General features: G+C 41.3%; 1 protein-coding gene across 2 annotated transcripts in view; it reads left to right on the top strand.

The window, feature by feature from the left end:
• Positions 1 to 2,027: 2,027 nt before the first annotated feature.
• Positions 2,028 to 17,432, top strand: part of hipk3b (homeodomain interacting protein kinase 3b) — a 56,102-nt gene continuing 40,697 nt past the window's right edge. For both annotated transcript variants that reach the window (XM_080443291.1, XM_080443290.1), the window contains exons 1-2: positions 2,028 to 2,415; positions 11,167 to 12,478. In XM_080443291.1, coding sequence (XP_080299417.1) covers positions 2,340 to 2,415; positions 11,167 to 12,478 — 1,388 coding nt within the window. In that variant the 5' untranslated portion in view covers positions 2,028 to 2,339. The remainder of the gene's footprint in view (positions 2,416 to 11,166; positions 12,479 to 17,432) is intronic.

The following is a 17,432-nucleotide window of genomic DNA, read 5'->3' as shown; positions in this document are numbered from 1 at the left end:
TATAATTGTAGTTATAAATACTGATTTTTTTTTTTACAACTATGGGAATTATACACTATGATCCTGACCAAAATGTCTGTGATGTCAGTACCAAGTGATTATGAAACTGACACTTTGACCTTATAATGAATTATAAAAGGCTTAATAGTGTTATAGTGTTCTAATAAGTGCTTATAAATGTAATTATACAGTGTAATAAGCAGATTACAATGCATTTACACTTGACCTTATATGTCATAAAATGCTTAGTGTGTTTTCATGAGTTCTTAGATATTTCAAATGAGGCTTTAGATATTCTATTGTTTAGGTATTAGACTTTGGTAGGTATGTGTTTTTTTTGTTGTTGGATTTGAACTAGTTATGGTAGGCTATTCTTAAAATTAGTTTTAAGCAGTTGTATGTTCTCTCTGTGTTGTCATGTTGTTGCTGTGGTGTATTTGTATGTGGGACTATGGATGGAAATTAGTATATTGCTAAATCCGGCATATTTACATGATATCATGTTTATTGATTGAAATGTTCATTAATTAATGTGGACTGTCCCATAAATAAATAAATAAAGTAAAGAGTTTATAACTTTTGATAAGTGTAACTTATAATGACATTGGTATAAAATGTCCCCCCCCCCCCGCAGGCAGGCAGGCAGGCAGGCAGGCAGGCAGGCAGGCAGGCAGGGGCTTGGGGGTGTCATTTGGGATGGGGGCTTTGGAACAGCTTGCACCTGTTGCCAGCTTATCAAGCCTGGAGGTTTGTTTTTTTGTTGGGCTGGGGGCTGGTGTAGCTAAGACCCTTTGGTGGATAAGGTTACAGCTGAACCCCAGGTGGGTAAGAGGGGGTTTGAGCAGCTTTCTTTGTCACCTACTATTGACTGTCCGAGGAGTGTCTACACAGAGTGCTTTTGCTTGTGCTTAACTAACAACTCAATTTGTCCAACTTCTGCAGGGGACTCTGCTTCTGACAGCCTCTGTAGAGCCATAGGCTGACATAAAAGGCTATCTGACCCAGTTTGGTTGGTTTTGGAAGTATGACCTGAATTGTTTCTTTCATTTGTAGGCTACACCTAAATTCACCAGATTCTGAAGAATGATTTCTAGAGGTTGTCTCGCTATCAACAAGAAAATAATAAAACAAATATTATTTTTCATTCTACAGCCTAGCTGATCACTAGTCTTTTCTTTATTTCTTCTCACCTTTTTATACATTTGTCCCTGAAGACATTAAACTAGTGTTTCCCATTCTTTGATGATTTTGAGTTGTGCCCTGCTTAGTGCTTATGCATATAGAGAACATTAGATTTTCCATCCTCTTCTCCTCTAAATCATAGTTCAGTGTTGTGTTTTTCTATTTATTAGTACATTTTAAAGTCTATTTGTATATGTATTTATTTGTCTATATCTAAGAACACAACTTTAAAAAAAGAAAGAACATAACATACATTACAATGAGCTAGGAGACGGATGACACATATGTTGATCTTTCTTTGCTATCGTTGACTGTCGACTAGTATGGTCTGCCCTATGCCGTCAGTTCACAAACATCTCGCATGCAGCAGACAGTGTTGCCATGTCGGCTTATTATAAGCGACTTTGGGCTTCTTTTACTGTAAAGTTGCTTGTACAAATTGGTGGTTGCGGGTTTTCGGCTTGTTTGTTTCTAAAGTGTACGTGCTTATTTAGGCTCCAATTTTGTTTTAAATTATTATTCAAACCATTGGTTCTCATATATTTTCATGAAAATGTTTTGTGCCCAGGAGAGCATTTGTGTTGTTAGAATGTTTCAAAAAAATAAATATTCCAAATATTCCACATTTTATTGCAAGAATCTTTGAAAATTGCAGATCTACAAGCTCACGACACGTTGTGAGCTTGTACATGGGCTATTTTCAAATAGCCGACGCATTAATAGGTTTAAAAGTGCTCATGTGGGTGGCCTAAGTTGCTTATTTTGGGCTTGTTTTCCTAGAGCTGGTTGCTTGTTTCTCTCACACAATTTGGCAACACTGGCAGCAGACAGCGGCAGAAGAGAGGAAGGGACCTGATGCTAGAGGACCTGCGTAAAACCGTTCTGCCAAAGAAGGGTGACGGACACCCTCTCAGAGATGGGCCACTTCGCCCAAAGAGACAGGAGAAGAATCTGAAAGTGAGCAGCTTCACCCGTGGCTATTCAGGGTGATGGTGGACGTTTGACTGCGGGAGTTATTTGAAGTTTAAAAAAAATAATGTGGTCGTCGATGATGGTGGTGGTGTTGTTGTTGGCGAGAGTGTCGAGCTCCTCTCTCTTCCTGTCGTCTAGTAGTAGGAGGACAAGATGGCAGCAGCATTGCAGGCAAACTGTGCATCATGGTATGGCTTCATAAACCCATAACATGTTCACAGAACAAGCCCTGGATTCTACCGACTGTTCCTCTACGTGAAGGTGAGTTATGGTTTTGTCAAACGACGGCTGTTAATGGCGCTGTTTTATTTACAGATAAGAGAGTTGTGGTCAAAGTTGGAGCTAAGTTGGTGTTGGTGGCTTTATAGTATGTATGACACATAGTTAACTATGTCACGCAGTGGTTCTCAAATCTTTACATTTCAAGGTCTCCCCTTAACCCTGACAGTGGTCCATTTGGTTCCATTTGTATACTGTCAGAGTTACAGACTTGCAAGGGTCAATTTAGAACCCCTAAAAGGAACCCTGAGAGTACCTAGAATCCACTCATGTATGGAAGTACTGTAGTCACAGAACATTGATAATTATATCCTAACTAAAACAGCTCTTTGTCTTTGTGACACCGTAGCTCACGTTGACTGACGTTTAATGATTAACAACAGACATGTGTTTAGTTAAGCTCCATCTTATGTCTTACTTTTGTCTTCGTATGTATGTCTTGTTCATAATTATTCATAAATTCATAATTAGCTTGTAGATTTATCTGCCGCACAATGTTGTTCAATTCTAGTGTCATCAAAGCATACAGTAAATTGTATGTCTCTATGTACAAATGTTCACATTTGTAGCTCTCAGAGTTACAAATGTACTAGCCTTGGATCAAGACTTAGACTATCATCATAGATGTATTTGATCAAGTCTGACTTTAGCTGTCATATCTATAGATATGCAAATGTCTTGATCCAAGGCTACAAAACACAGCAGATTTGACTGTGTACCAGGCTTGTGTTACTTACCAAATGTATTAACCAGATATTACCTGTAGCTACAACACTCAGCAGATCTGTTTGGAGCTTTAGCTAGATAACATTTAACTAGCTTCATGGTTAAAGTTGAGGAGAGTATAGACCTTTGGACTCACAGACACAAACATCCAGGTTGTACTGTTGACCATGGCTGTCTCCAGTGAAGAATTAATATCACTAACACTATCCATGGTGTCATAGATTCTAGACGTCATATTATCATTTATAAGCAGTAAACACAGGGATCCTGGCCTCCTAATATATCTGAGAAATGTCAGGCGAAAATAGATAGATTCTGTCTGTATAGCAAGGCTGTTATGAAGATGCCATACGTCCACTCTTATATTTTCTAGCAAGTCATGGTCAGTCAACTGGTCCTCTACAAATGACACTGTAGTATGTTAATAGTTTCCCAGTCCTTTGCACATTACTAAACGTGGCATTTTAAGGACTGCTCATGCAACTATGTTGCCATGTTATTACCATGCATCCCTCCAGCCTGAAGTTGTAGGTTAATTGTTATGTCCTTGCAGTTTGATGATGTTTAATCTGCCACTCTCTTCTCACTACACACATCTCACTACAAGTGCCACAGAAACACAATCCTAGCAGACCGTAACATATGCAATGTCACTTGCCATTGCCATTTTAGAAAATTTTCATTGGTAGAATTAGGAAATAACGTCAGTGACTGGGTGTGTAAGTATAACAGAGTTAAATGTAGTTTTTCTCACAATTCATAACACATTAGTAGCGCAATGCGCAGGCCGCAGGATATTTTGTTGCCTTATACATAGCGGAAGAAAAGGCAAATCTGATTTATTCTTGGTTGTGCTTTGTGTATCGCGCTGAAAGCTCACAACACTCTACAGCACCGGCAGCGCACAACTAAGTATGAAATAAATCAGGCATAACAGTGCAAGCAGTAAAGAGGCCAGCTAACTATATCTCTTCTTAATCTTAATAGGTCGATCTTATGAGTAGAAGACTTCCAAACAACAAACGGAGTCAGTCATAAGTTCACAGTTGAAATACCATGGTGATCACATGCTTTAGAAAATACTGGACCCTTTATCTCATGAGCACGGGACATCATATTCACAAGACGACACAGGCGCTGCACAACTGTGTTTTTAGTGAGATGCCAGGCACGTGAGTGAATCACAGCAACCCTGGCTAAATGTACTAGCTGAAGGCTAATGGTATTGGGTAAACAAAGGCCCACGTACAACAAATTGCACTCAGTATGCTCCACTTATTAGAGATGCTGAAGACAAACAAATTGAGGGCAGGGCAGTTCAATACAGAGTGGTAACACCGAACTTGCATTGATCTGCTAATGGCAGAGGGGGGAGGTTCAAAGTTGACCCCCATATACTGCATTTTGTGGACACTGATTTGTTTGTTTGTTTACTTGATAACGGACAGTGCACAATAATTGTATTGCACCAGAGATAGCTAAGAGGCAGAGCTAATTAAAATCTTTACTAGTCCCTAGGTGGGTGTCGTCGATAGCACATGCATAAATACTTAAACAAGGATGTGAAAGTATTAAATACTATTGGCCTTGCTCTAGGGTTTAGGGTTTTAGTAGAGCCTGACCATATCAGTTTGCCGAGAGTAGCCAATATTGGCCTATCACAGATATATCGGTATCATATCAGTATATATGGTATATGTTGTTTGCTATGAAAACCTTTTTTATAGAACAGAATGCAGAGAAAGATGCTTGTGTAAATATAGAAATTGGTCTATTTGTGTATTTATTTATTTATTATTATTTATAACCTAATTATGAAATTCCATATGTTGGGCGATTTTAACTAATTTATTGTCACAAATAAAATCTGCATAATACTGCCATTTAGAGATGTTTTAGGTGGAGCAGCATGTCAGGAGCCCCCGCAGAGCCCCGTTAATCAGATATTTACATACCATGCAGTTATTTTGCTGTCTCCTTTGCATCGGACAGTCGGACACCTCATCGCTGTTCTCTATATGCCTGCCAAAAGTTCACTTTGCACTGCGATCCATTCAAATAGCAAATAACATTATGGATATTGGATTTGGATTGTAATATAAAAAATACTATAATATTTTAAACGGAACATGATGCTGTGATATCGTTGCATCCAGCGCAGACGCAGCCTTTTAAACCCTAACCCTTTTTTTAATAGAGGAGACATTGTCGATTGTTTTAATGTTTCACCTTTGGCATCTGGGTAAGACCAATATTATTTCCAAATAGAAGTTTTTCTTTGCCACTAAGCCCTGTGCTGTGATGTAACTCCCCCTGTAAAAGATGACATGGATAATGGTCTTTTATTAAACTCTCTCAACTACAAATACATCTCTTTCTCTGCAAGCCACAGGTCCACCTCAACTCTCTCAAAACCATAGGAAACATGTGCAATTTCAAAATTCCTCTACCGCTATATGTGTATGTCTGTATGTCTATCTCTGCATGTCTGTCTGTCAATCATATCAGCCGATATATCAGTATCCAAATTTTGTACTCACTAATATTGATATCACATCTGCCCCAGTATCAGTATCTCGCCTCATCCGCTGTCCTCAGGACTAGTATTTGGAGCAATATTTGTTCAAGGAAATAGGCATTTTTTAGGGGTTTTCTTACGACTGTCGACGTATGTTTTGACTTTGGTTGCTGTCACTTTCTTTTTATCTTTTTTCCTCCAAGCAGTTGGCATTTTTGTATTCTTCCACAGCAAATAAATAGGTGATGTCCCAGTAAAATTGTAGTATTTCCTGCAGCTATTCTCTCCTGTAGTTAATGGCAGAATAGAATGGCATATTTTTTGTTTCTTATCCCCCTCACAGTTCCATTGATGATTTCTACAATACGTAGTTGACCTATTTGTCTTCCCACTGTTATCAGCTGTTGGGTATTCATTCTAGCACCATATTGCTTCATCATCTTGGCCACATATTCCTCTTAGTCTTCCCTCAGGAGCATTTGTCCATTGTGGACACAGACAGGTGTGAGGTGTTTATTTTTTTCCCTCTAAATTTAATTTGGAACTGCTCGGGGTCAAAGGTCAACCGTGTGCAATTACTTAGCAGCCCAAGGTTGCTGAAAAAGCCCTGCAGCTTTGAGGGATGTAACTTGATTCCACAGGAGGAGCCTGTTGGCAGACCTAGGGAGTATCAGACTTCAGGTGGTAATAATAGCAGGGTCCAGCAGCTGCCACTCTCTTGCCTCTGCTGGCTCTTTTAGTCTCCAACTTTTGTCCAATAGATTTCTCTTCGTTGTCGATATGGTATTAGTGAAGTATGGAGGGTCTTGGCATGCTCCAGTCGCTGACAGGGAAGACGGTAAACAGTGCCAGCAACCAGCGCTATAGGGTGTGATTGTGTAGAGAGCAGTCAAGGCAACAGGGCTGTCCTTATCTTGACACCCAGAATAGGGCGAGGGGTGCCTCATAGAGCCACTGTTATCAAGAAGACACTAGAGTGCTTTCCGTTTAGCAGATTTGCTGGCAGAGGCTACATTCCAGAAGGACTGTGTGACAGGCCAACCACACTGCTGCTGTGGCCTGATGGCTTGCTCATGTTTTCTGTATGACTGTTTTCTACTTTCTTTAAGTGGAGTCTTGATAACTTCTCTCTGAGTAACAGGAAGGTTGTTTCTTTTTTCTACCATGTGGTTGGTGAAGAGAATGACAATATAGGCTGGGTTGTTCACTTTTTTTATTACATTTTTTGAAATGAAGAGAATAAATCAACAAATAATGAGCATACAAAGGGACGTTTACCTCAACCCCCACCCCTGCCACAGAACCCAGTCCCCATCCCATCCAAAGTTCTCACTGGGGGTGGGAGAAAAAAAATCGATATGTGATATATTGTCGTACTTGATCTTGCGACACGTTATCGCTACACTAGCACATGCCATGCAGCCAGGGAACAAAATAAGCACCCACCGACTACCAATGCTGTGTAGACTTGCTCTTTGGCTTTTAAATTACAGAGGATACGGAGCCACTCTAGCGTCTTCTGATATTCTCAGATTTTTCAGATTTTTCATAAAGAAATAGCTTCTGTTGTCTGTTTGATTCTGCCTAAAGCGATAATTTTTCTAAAGCAGTGCAGCAAAAGTGTTTGCCCGACACGTCCCTGTATGTGTTCGAGGTACGTGCACCGATGACTGGACCTACCAAACGGGTAAAGTCAAGTGATCTCACCGGAGTGTAATCGGGTTGGCAAGTGCGCAAATCTCGTCAAAGAATAATTGTTGTCAGTGGAAATAAATTAAGGAAGTTCTGGTACTGTCAGCAGATAATCTTGAGACAGTGTTGCATGTCAGAAAAGCACAGATCTACAAGCTGACAATGCCTTGCCATATGACGCGTTGTCAGCTTGTAGATCAGTTCTGTTTTAACACGAAACATTCGTACTACAGTATATAAATTAGGCTATATAAATTACAGCTGGTGGTGTCATGGCAACACAAACATTTCAACAGTAATGCAATGTACCAAAAATATTTTCATATTATTTGTGGAGGTCAATTTTAAATTGAGAGCAGCTTACAGTGTTTGTTTGGGGATGGTTCTAAAAAAACGTTAGTTGACAGTTGGATAACCGTTAGATAAGCACTTAATTGTATCAGGGCTGGGCCTGTGCTGGTTGTTAAAGTCAGTGTTGTGTTAATGTTTACAGGCTGGTTGTACTGGACATAAGATGAGCTTGTATTGACGTTCCACTGATTAGCCCAGTAGGCTCTGTTGCATAAGTGTTCTCTTTAGTACAGGCGGGCCCTGTATATCTCTCTTGCCTCCATATGAAGGGAACAGGAAGTGTGCACACAATGAAGAGAGCTGTCATGGTGACAGATGTATAAACTGGGTGTCTGTGTCCCTGAGCTAAAATGGCCTTCCTTTTCAGAGCTTTGCTACTCTTAACTTTTACTTTATTTATTTATTTGGTGGGGACAGTGCACAATTGATGAGCACAAGACAGGTGTAATACATACACATGAGCAAATGTAAATATACCGGATTTAGCGAAAGCTACTTTCCATCCGTAGTCCCCAAAAAACAAGAAACAATACAGACATTACAAAAATGTCTGTATTGAGTAGGGACTACTCATGAAAGTTGCCTTAGAAATATTTGATGAATTTAATTGAAATTAATTAAATGTTGGTTAGTGGGAATAAAGTGTTTTCTTTTGGAAATGCTTCTAAATTGATAATCATTGGGATCAAATGAAGTTGAGTCGCAAGACATTTCTGCTTATAATATAAAACATAGTGTATGCATATCTTGGCCTATATGTTGTTAAGTCATATTAATTAAAGAAGATGTGGGCTACTGTTTTACCAGAGGGTGTATCTCTGTTCTAGATTTCTAGATAGATGTTCTGTCCAAGATTTGGTTACTTTGTATTTTATTGACCCTTAACATTTGGGGGGGCAAACAGAACAGTAACAATAAAGTATTGTGTGCTTTTAACAACTTTCAGTAGAACATAGCCAACTCCTTGATATGTTGCTACAGCAACGCATCACATGCATCTGTTTGAGCCTGTAAGCAAATTGGTTGAGGTCCAGGGTGGGTGGCAAGCAACCTGATATTGATCAGCTCTTTGACATGCTTCTCAAAGCATTTGCTCACTAATGGAGGTGAGGGCTACAGGACCGGGAGTTACCTTGCTTTCTATCGGTGGGACTATGGTAGCAAAGCTGCCTTGTGCTTAGTTTATTGCTTAGTTTATTGCTGAGAGCCCAGTGCCTGCCCTGCTGCTGAGTGCTCAGTGCCTATTGCATAGTGCCTACTTGCCTAATGCCTACCAAGGAAGGAATTGTCAAGCTATCCTTTTTTAAGGCTGCAACTATCGATTATTTTCTTGACGATTATTCTATCGATTGCTTTTTGATTAATCAAATAATTAATAATTAATTAATTAATTAATACAATAATTGTAAAAGTTTTTTTTTTATCAACAAATAGATCAACAACTTAAGCTTTATTATATGCTTCATCATCTCACAACAGTGTTGTGCAGCCATAGTGAAAATGGCATATCTTGTGTATCAGCTGTTGTCACTATTTTTGAATTTGTATTGAAATCGTTTTTTTGCCTATAATGACATGACATTTTGTTATTTTATTTTTGTAATAATTGATTAGTTCGATTAACTGTTGGATCCCTAATCCTTTCTGTGAACTTGTGATGGCAGTCAGTTGGCATAGTGTGCTGGGCACTTGGAACTTTTTCCTGAACTGCTCCTCCGGCCCCTTTCCCTGTGCTGCTACAATGGCGTGCAAGATTTCCCACCAGATGGATGGAGCCTTAGTGCCATCTGATCTGACATGGCAGAAAATCACCATTAGGAAGTGCTTGACTGACCCAGAATATTGTTGAAAAGGCTACTACATCTTCAAATATGTAGGGGCAGTGAGAGTGAAGCCAGGTATCTCTATGAATTGAATACACAGGACCACAAGTGTTATCCTTTTAGCACCATTGTATAATCGTACCACTGTACTATTTACAAACTGTTAATAAAGTATATAATCAATCAATCAATGAAAGTAAACAACACCGATGCAACACTGATTGCGTAACTTGAAACCTGTCCCTCTTCCTCGCAATGTATTCATCCATTGGTTACACTGTTTGGCAGCTTCATACATAAGCCCCTTTCCAAAATGGAATCCATTATATTGCTAGATAAAAAATATTAAAGGCGGTGTGAGTGAATAGAGGTTACGTATTTGTTATCACACTTAAAGATTGTCCTTGCTGGCATTGAATTCACCGAGGCGTACAGTTTGAACAATGAACATACTCTTAGCCTGTTCATGATTACAGCTGTGCAGCCAGCCATCCAGCTTTTAAAAGTTGTGGGCTTGACTTGTGGGTGTTTATTCTCTCCGTTGGCAACTGTTAATTATAGTGTATTGATTCTGCCACCAAGTCAGAAAAGGTATAATCTATTTATTTTGCTTGATGTGATGTTATCTCCAGCATGTGCATGTGATTCATCACCACCAGTGTTGTTATGTGCGAGATAGGAGAGTCTTTTAGAAGCCTGGTGTGACAGTCTTGGAGATGAGGCATGCTCACTTTCTAAATATGGCTCCCTGAAGGCACTGTTGATTAAAGTCAAAGAGCTGACGGGGATGAGCTCCTTTGATGTCAGTGGATGTGCCCCAGAATAAAGGAAGTAGGTTGTGGGCTCTAGGAGGGCACATGGCTAGGGCCTGATAAGGCCATTGTGCCAGAGCAGACTACTGCTTTTGAAGATGGAACTGCAAAATCTTAAAACCTCAAATTTTCCCTACCCTCTTTGTCTGCTCAATTTGGCCAGAGACATAATCCAGTTTCAAGATATTTTGGCAGGACGTAATATGCTCTAGGATGGCATTGTTTTCTTGTTTTGCTCAAAATCAGAGAGGAAGGGAAAGATGGAAAGAGGAACTTCCCCTGTAATTTTAGAGGTGGCTGCATAGTATGTGCTTGAAGATGCCTCATGGTTTTATTCCAAACCATTTTTCAATCCCTGTGCTCTGTCTCTGTCCGTCTATCTGTCTCTCTCTCTCCCCCTCTCTCTCGACATTGGTTGCGTTGCGTAGAGACCTGCATGGAAATTACTGGAGGATGTTGTCCTGCGTAAACTTGTGTGTTGCGGTGAAGCTTTCCTGTTGCAAAAAATATATGTTTATAAAGAAAATGGCTCATGCTACATTTAGGTTGAGAATGATGTTCATGACAGTGTTTCACCTCCACAATTTCTTAGGAAGTGGCTATCTATATCACAAGGTGTTATTTAATGCAGCAGATGTTTGACAAGTAGGCTATCTGCATTATAAAAATATTTCTGGAATATCTTTGGGTTAGGGATATCTATATTAACCACACATTATAGATTTTAAACGAAATATGGTCACTATTAAAGTACATTTTGACATAGTTACAAGCTAATGATCGACTTTTTTTCTTTTCTCTCTCTGTGCAGGTATGGCCTCACAAGTCTTGGTCTACCCACCACACATTTATCAAACCCAGACAAGTGCCTTTTGCAGTGTGAAGAAACTCAAAGTCGAGCCCAGCAGCAGTGTGTACCATGAGAGGGCCCATCCACGGACTTATCTGAACGGCAGAACCATTGGCATCGCTCATCCGACCAAACAAGCCCCCTCGTTTGTGAACCGAGATTCGGTGGCGGGCGTGAAAGTACGCGGCGGACAGGAGCGCCCGGTGCAGACGGTGGTAGTGCGTGGCGTACCGAGGGAACAGCCCGGCAAGAAAGAAGGACGAGCAGGCCCAGCTACTGCGGCCCACAAGCACCAGGACGCAGGGGTTGTCCTCCCCTCACAGGGACAGCAGCGGACGGACACAGGAAGTGGGGGCAGCAGTGGAGCAGCAGGGGCAGGAAGAGGGGGAAGGGGAGAGGGCTGCAGGGGGAGAGGTGGGGGAGGTGTACAAGAAAAAGAGGAAGAGGGAAATAAAGAAGAGGAGGAGCGCGGAGGTTTGAACTCGGCGGACAGCTCCCAGCGATGCGGGCTGAAACGTAAGAGCGAGGAGCTGGAGAATCGAGGGAGCGCCATGCAGATAGTGGAGGAACTGTCCATGTTGCCCGCCATGTTGCAAGCGACGAATGTGGGGAACGCGGCTGTGCCTGCACCTGCGGCCGCAGGGGCCGGGGGAGGCCCTTCCAAACAGGGCACAGGAGCAGGAGGAGGTGTAGCAGGAACAGGAGGCATTGATGGTGACTACCAGCTTGTGCAGCACGAAGTCCTGTGCTCCATGAAGAACACCTATGAGGTGCTGGACTTCTTGGGCCGCGGCACATTTGGCCAGGTTGTGAAGTGCTGGAAGAGGGGCACGGGTGAGGTGGTGGCCGTGAAGATCCTGAAGAACCACCCGTCTTACGCTCGGCAGGGCCAAATTGAGGTGGGCATCCTGGCGCGACTGAGTGGCGAGAACGCGGATGAACACAACCTTGTGCGGGCTTTTGAATGCTTCCAACACCGCAGCCATACCTGCTTGGTGTTTGAGATGCTTGAGCAGAACCTGTACGATTTCCTGAAGCAGAACAAGTTCAGCCCACTGCCACTGAAGGTGATCCGACCTGTGCTGCAGCAGGTGGCCACAGCCCTGAGGAAGCTGAAGACCATGGGCCTGATCCACGCAGACCTAAAGCCGGAGAACATTATGCTGGTGGACCCTGTAAGGCAGCCCTACAGGGTGAAGGTGATAGACTTTGGTTCAGCCAGTCATGTGTCCAAAGCAGTGTGCTCCACATACCTCCAGTCTCGGTACTATAGGTGAGTAGTGCATGCATGATAAAGATAGTCTTTGTTGGTGTACCGACCTTGAAAGTAAAAAAAAAAAGGCCTCGTTGAGGCAAGGCGAGGAAATGTCTCCCATGCTGCATAACATCCTGCTCCATTCAGTAGCCACATACCACGAAGTCTGAAAAAATGTGACCCACAGTGTTTACTGGTAGTGGAGAGTTCGTCCATGTTCCCTGCTGCCTGGGAAAGGAAATGGTGTTCTAAAAGCAGGCTTTGGCACAAATCATCGACTGCCTGTCTGAATTTGTGAGCATCTTCTATTGTTTGCAGTCAGGGAGATGTACATTTGGCCTCAAGGATTTGTTAAAGTGCTGTTGGCAAGGAGCCGGACAGGCAAATATTTAATGGCAAGTGTTAATGCGTAGGCTAATTTCTTCAGTGATGACATAACTTTGAATGTTTGGAAAGTCATCTCTGTATGAAATGTATTCAGGCATTGCCCTAATTTTACGCAGTAACTCACAAAAGCTAAGACCTATAAACAAACCTCACATTCTCTTGTGTAATAAAAGTCAGATGTAACACAGCAAGTTGTAGGACACGGCGACTCATTTAGAATCAGACATGGGGCCACACCATTCCAAAGCTTACTGTGTGCTCTGATGGTAGCAGTTCTCTAATGTTTATGTTAGATGGCTGCCTGTGTTTCTGATGTTCCTGGATATGCACATGGAAAAAGCAGCAGGACAAATTACCTTGGCTGCACCCTGCAAATGCTTGAGATTTGGTTAGGAGAAACTGGCCTCAAATAATATCAACCGTTATGTAAGGGGTGACCCAGTTTAGTGTCTGGTCTGTACCTCTGTTTCACACTCAGACAGACTGTGACTGTGAGTGGACCTTTTGGCTTCAAGTCTCCCTGTGGTCTCCTCAGATGAAGATGGTGTACAATAAGGTTCTTCTTACAACAAAGTCTTATTTTTTTGCCTTTGGCCTGAAAGTCACCCTCTTTAATTCACAACTAGTTTCAAAGGTTGTTCAGGACACACACACACACACACACACACACACCCCCCCCCACACACACACACACACACACACACACACACACACACACACACACACACACACACACACACACACACACACACACACACACACACACAGTGGGCATTGAGGTCTGTCTGCCTACATGGTGACGTGATCAAGTGAAATTGTCGGACATACGAAGGGTGTACTTTTGGCTGAGGGGGCGGAGCCAAAAGTACACCCTGCGTATGTCACTGATCACATGACCACAATCAATTATCCTTTTTCTAGGCAACACAGAAGGGGGGGGGGACTTTTTTCTTATACATAGTTCAATGTTGAAAATGAGTGGTCTTTCCCTTTAATTAGTCAATCTGTCTTTGGAAACAACCTGGCAGCATAGAGTGTAGAGACTGTATCAAAAGGAAAAAGGCAGCACAACCACTTGCTGCTCATATACTTATACTGTGCAAATGTACTGTACACTACTACTACTACACAATGTTTCAACCCCAAGTTTAGGCTTCCTCAGGTGAAATAATTACAGTAATCCATGACCTTTCTAGACTACCGCATCACGTGAACAGGAGAATGATGCAATAGGAGAACTGTCTCACAGAGCTTCTGTATACAACCAATATCCCGTTTATTAGAAGTACAAAGACGATTACAAAAGAGTAATAATATGGTATATAATGATATACAAAATCGATACATTGAAATGGCAGATTACAGGAAAGCTATATGTTTGTAACAGATCCCGCTGATTAGAAGTACAAAGACGATTACTAAAGAGTAATATATATATATATATATATATATATATATATATATATATATATAATATGATCAATACAAAATCAATATATTGAAATGGCAGATTACAGGTGCATCACTGATGAAAAGCAGACAGATCAAATGGAATCAAACAGATCTACCAGACAGATCTAATTACCAAACATAGTCAAAATCACAGTCCAGCATGATTAGTCATTGACCAATGTATGTCAGTATTTTGAGAAAAGGTGATATGTTATAATAGTCCTCATTAAGACGTCCAGGTTGCAATGTACATATACATCATATCCAATATCCGATATACTATATCCAATATACCTCCTTCTGCAGTAGGAGGTTGTGGATGCTTCCCCCTCTATGGGATAAATGTACCCCACATATGTCAATAATGCAACATAATGTCCCATTTATATATGGGTTTTTAGGGCCCTGCTAGTTTGTCCCACATAGGCAAGGCCACAAGGCAAAGCAATTTTATTTGTATTGCACATTTCAACAACAAGGCAATTAGGATGCATAAAACAACAGTAATAAATGAATAGATACAGTTATAGTGCAGAGGAGAAAAGAAAGGAGAAAAAAATCAATCAAAGGCAGCAGCAAACGGAAAGGTCTTTAGTTGTGTATTAAAATAAATAATTGTTCTGACCTGACTGACCAGTATTGTAGGTTGCTCTTTTATGCACAACTTTTGGTGGCGCTTTACTTTTTTATTTTTATTTTAGTGCATTATCAGAGTTAATAATGGGTCAGTGTAGACAGATGGAGAGATAGGAAACCAAGGGCCGAGAGAGAGGGCAGAGATGCGATACAAGACGACGGCTAGATTTGAATCCGGGTCGTCATGCTCACTAGGAGCATATGGATGCTCAGGCTGAGGCACCAGGCACCCTTGATTTCATTTCCCAATGATGAATATGTCAGGAAGCACGTACTGTAGTCTTTTCCCATTTCCATATTCTTTCTACTGGAGTTTGCACACTGTGACTAGGAGATGTGATTGACCTTTTCCATTGCATCACATATCCATGTGTCAGGATATCCTCTTTGTGTGAACGTCTTAGACATTTCTTGACATTGTTCCTTGTAGGTATGGTCTGTGCTCCGAATCATCCTTAATCTGTTGAATTGACTGATTTGCAGGCTCTTTTGTAGGATGTAGGATGATAGGAATCACAACAAAGAAGAGTGCTTGTTCTTATCTGTGGGCTTCCATAACAGGTTGGTAGCCAGAATGTTGTTTTCTTCGACTACCTTGATATCCAAGAACCAAGGTTCAGTCAAATTCGTCACTGATCGAAAAGTCGTTTGTGTTTTTGCACAGTAAAAGTATTGGATCAGCAAGCTGTTGTGTGTTCCTTTTGCTGTTGTAACATTTGTCCTGCACCAGTGCCAAAATGGATGATCTTAGAGACAATTAACTTTCCATTGCCACAAAGAGCAACATCAGTCAAGCTTGCATGAAAAATGATACAGCCAACCACAGCTTGTGATAGTTCAAGTCTCTGTTTTGGCTCTGTACAGTGTGAGCAACACAGAGATGGCTGATGGTACATCAGGTGGTAAGCAATACACACACCTTACCTACTGTTGTACTGAGGATGGTCATTAACAAGCAAGGCTAACCTCTTAGAATATAAGACTTACATCAACCATCGTGGGGGTCGGGGGTGGAGGGTTACGGCAAAATAGGGAGAGTGGGCTGGGGGTTTGGGGGTATGGGCGTATGAGTGGCTTTAAGGTAGGATGTGGCTAAACCCCCGAAGCGTGCTTTTTATTTGTCAACATAATTAACCATATGAACCCTAGAGCCCCTCTTCTGGGCACGTCATAGTAGATGAACATTCAGTGTTGCGACGTGTTGTGAGATTTTAGATCGGCAATTTTGGCGAAGAGAATTGATTTAGAGGGGGCTAAGTATGAATACCCCCCAGTCAACGAACGGAAGTTTGTACAGTATATAGTGTTTAAGTTAAAAGTCTCTGAGAACAGATGAAGCATTTAAAAGGCAATTGATACATGTTTGAGTCCATGATAAATCATCTGTATTCTTTGTGTTTTGCACACTCAAATCCCTTCCTGAAAAATGCCTGGGTAACGTCAGACCTTTTCTTTGTCAAATCTCTCTTCTTGAATACGCAATAAGCTGTTTTTCCAGTCACACCTTCCTAGGGATTGGAATAACGGACAGCCTAGTTTTGCAACCGGTTGGCCAACATCATTATCTGGTTAATTAATGTTTAGTAAGGCTGAAATACAGTACCCATCAGAATGGTATTTATTTAGGCTCCTTTCAAAATACACCACCACCGTCACCAATAATAATAATAATAATAATATATGGGGGGAATGCTGACATTAACTAAATGTTTTACACACCGTCTTGCCCCTTGCATGAACATGGGCATGATTGTTGTTTGTTGCCTGCCTGTTTGTCTGCTTGGACACACGGGTGCTTGAGTTTTACATGATTTAACATGTTTGTGACATATTCGGCATGCTCATGCTCCCACTGTGTATTTGAGCACTGGTTCACAAAATGTGCACTCAACTTTGTCGTCATCCTTTCTGAAATTATCCTAAACTAAGATACGCGTTGTGTGTTTAATTTTCTTGTGGCTTACGTTAATTTGTTTAGTCAAGCAGTACTCTCTCTGATGAGCTGTCGGCATTAAGAACTGAAAAAGAAAAACAACCAGTTGTGAGTCTGAAACGACATTATTGTGCCTCCCTGAGTGTGAACAAATATGCAAATGAACCAATAAGCCATTAAGCATATTTTAAAAAAAAAATATTTGGGGCAAATCAGCTTATTGTTGACATGAGATTTGTAAAATGCTTTCTATTGACTTGGAAGTTGTCTGATATAATTGTGTATCTTAGCTGCTTAATGTACACAGTAAAATCCTCAGTGTTTATCCATTTGTAACTGTGAGAGTGTACCGATCGACTCTTATGGGTCCATTGGGAAAGTCTTCAAGGTTGATGGGGGGGGGGGGGGGGGGGGGGGAACACCCAGCACCCAGCACCCATCAGTGCTGTTGACAAACTTATCGTTTAAACTGTTCTCCGCTAGCGTGTCAACTAGACTGATTTTGATAGAGCAGGTTACACTTGGGTATTTGTGTTCTCGCCTATCTTGAAAAAACGATTTCAT

The sequence above is a fragment of the Gymnoscopelus braueri genome (genome assembly GCF_963280865.1).
Source record: "Gymnoscopelus braueri genome assembly, chromosome: 1".
Taxonomy (NCBI): Eukaryota; Metazoa; Chordata; class Actinopteri; order Myctophiformes; family Myctophidae; genus Gymnoscopelus; species Gymnoscopelus braueri.
This window is presented reverse-complemented; position numbering and strand designations above follow the sequence as displayed.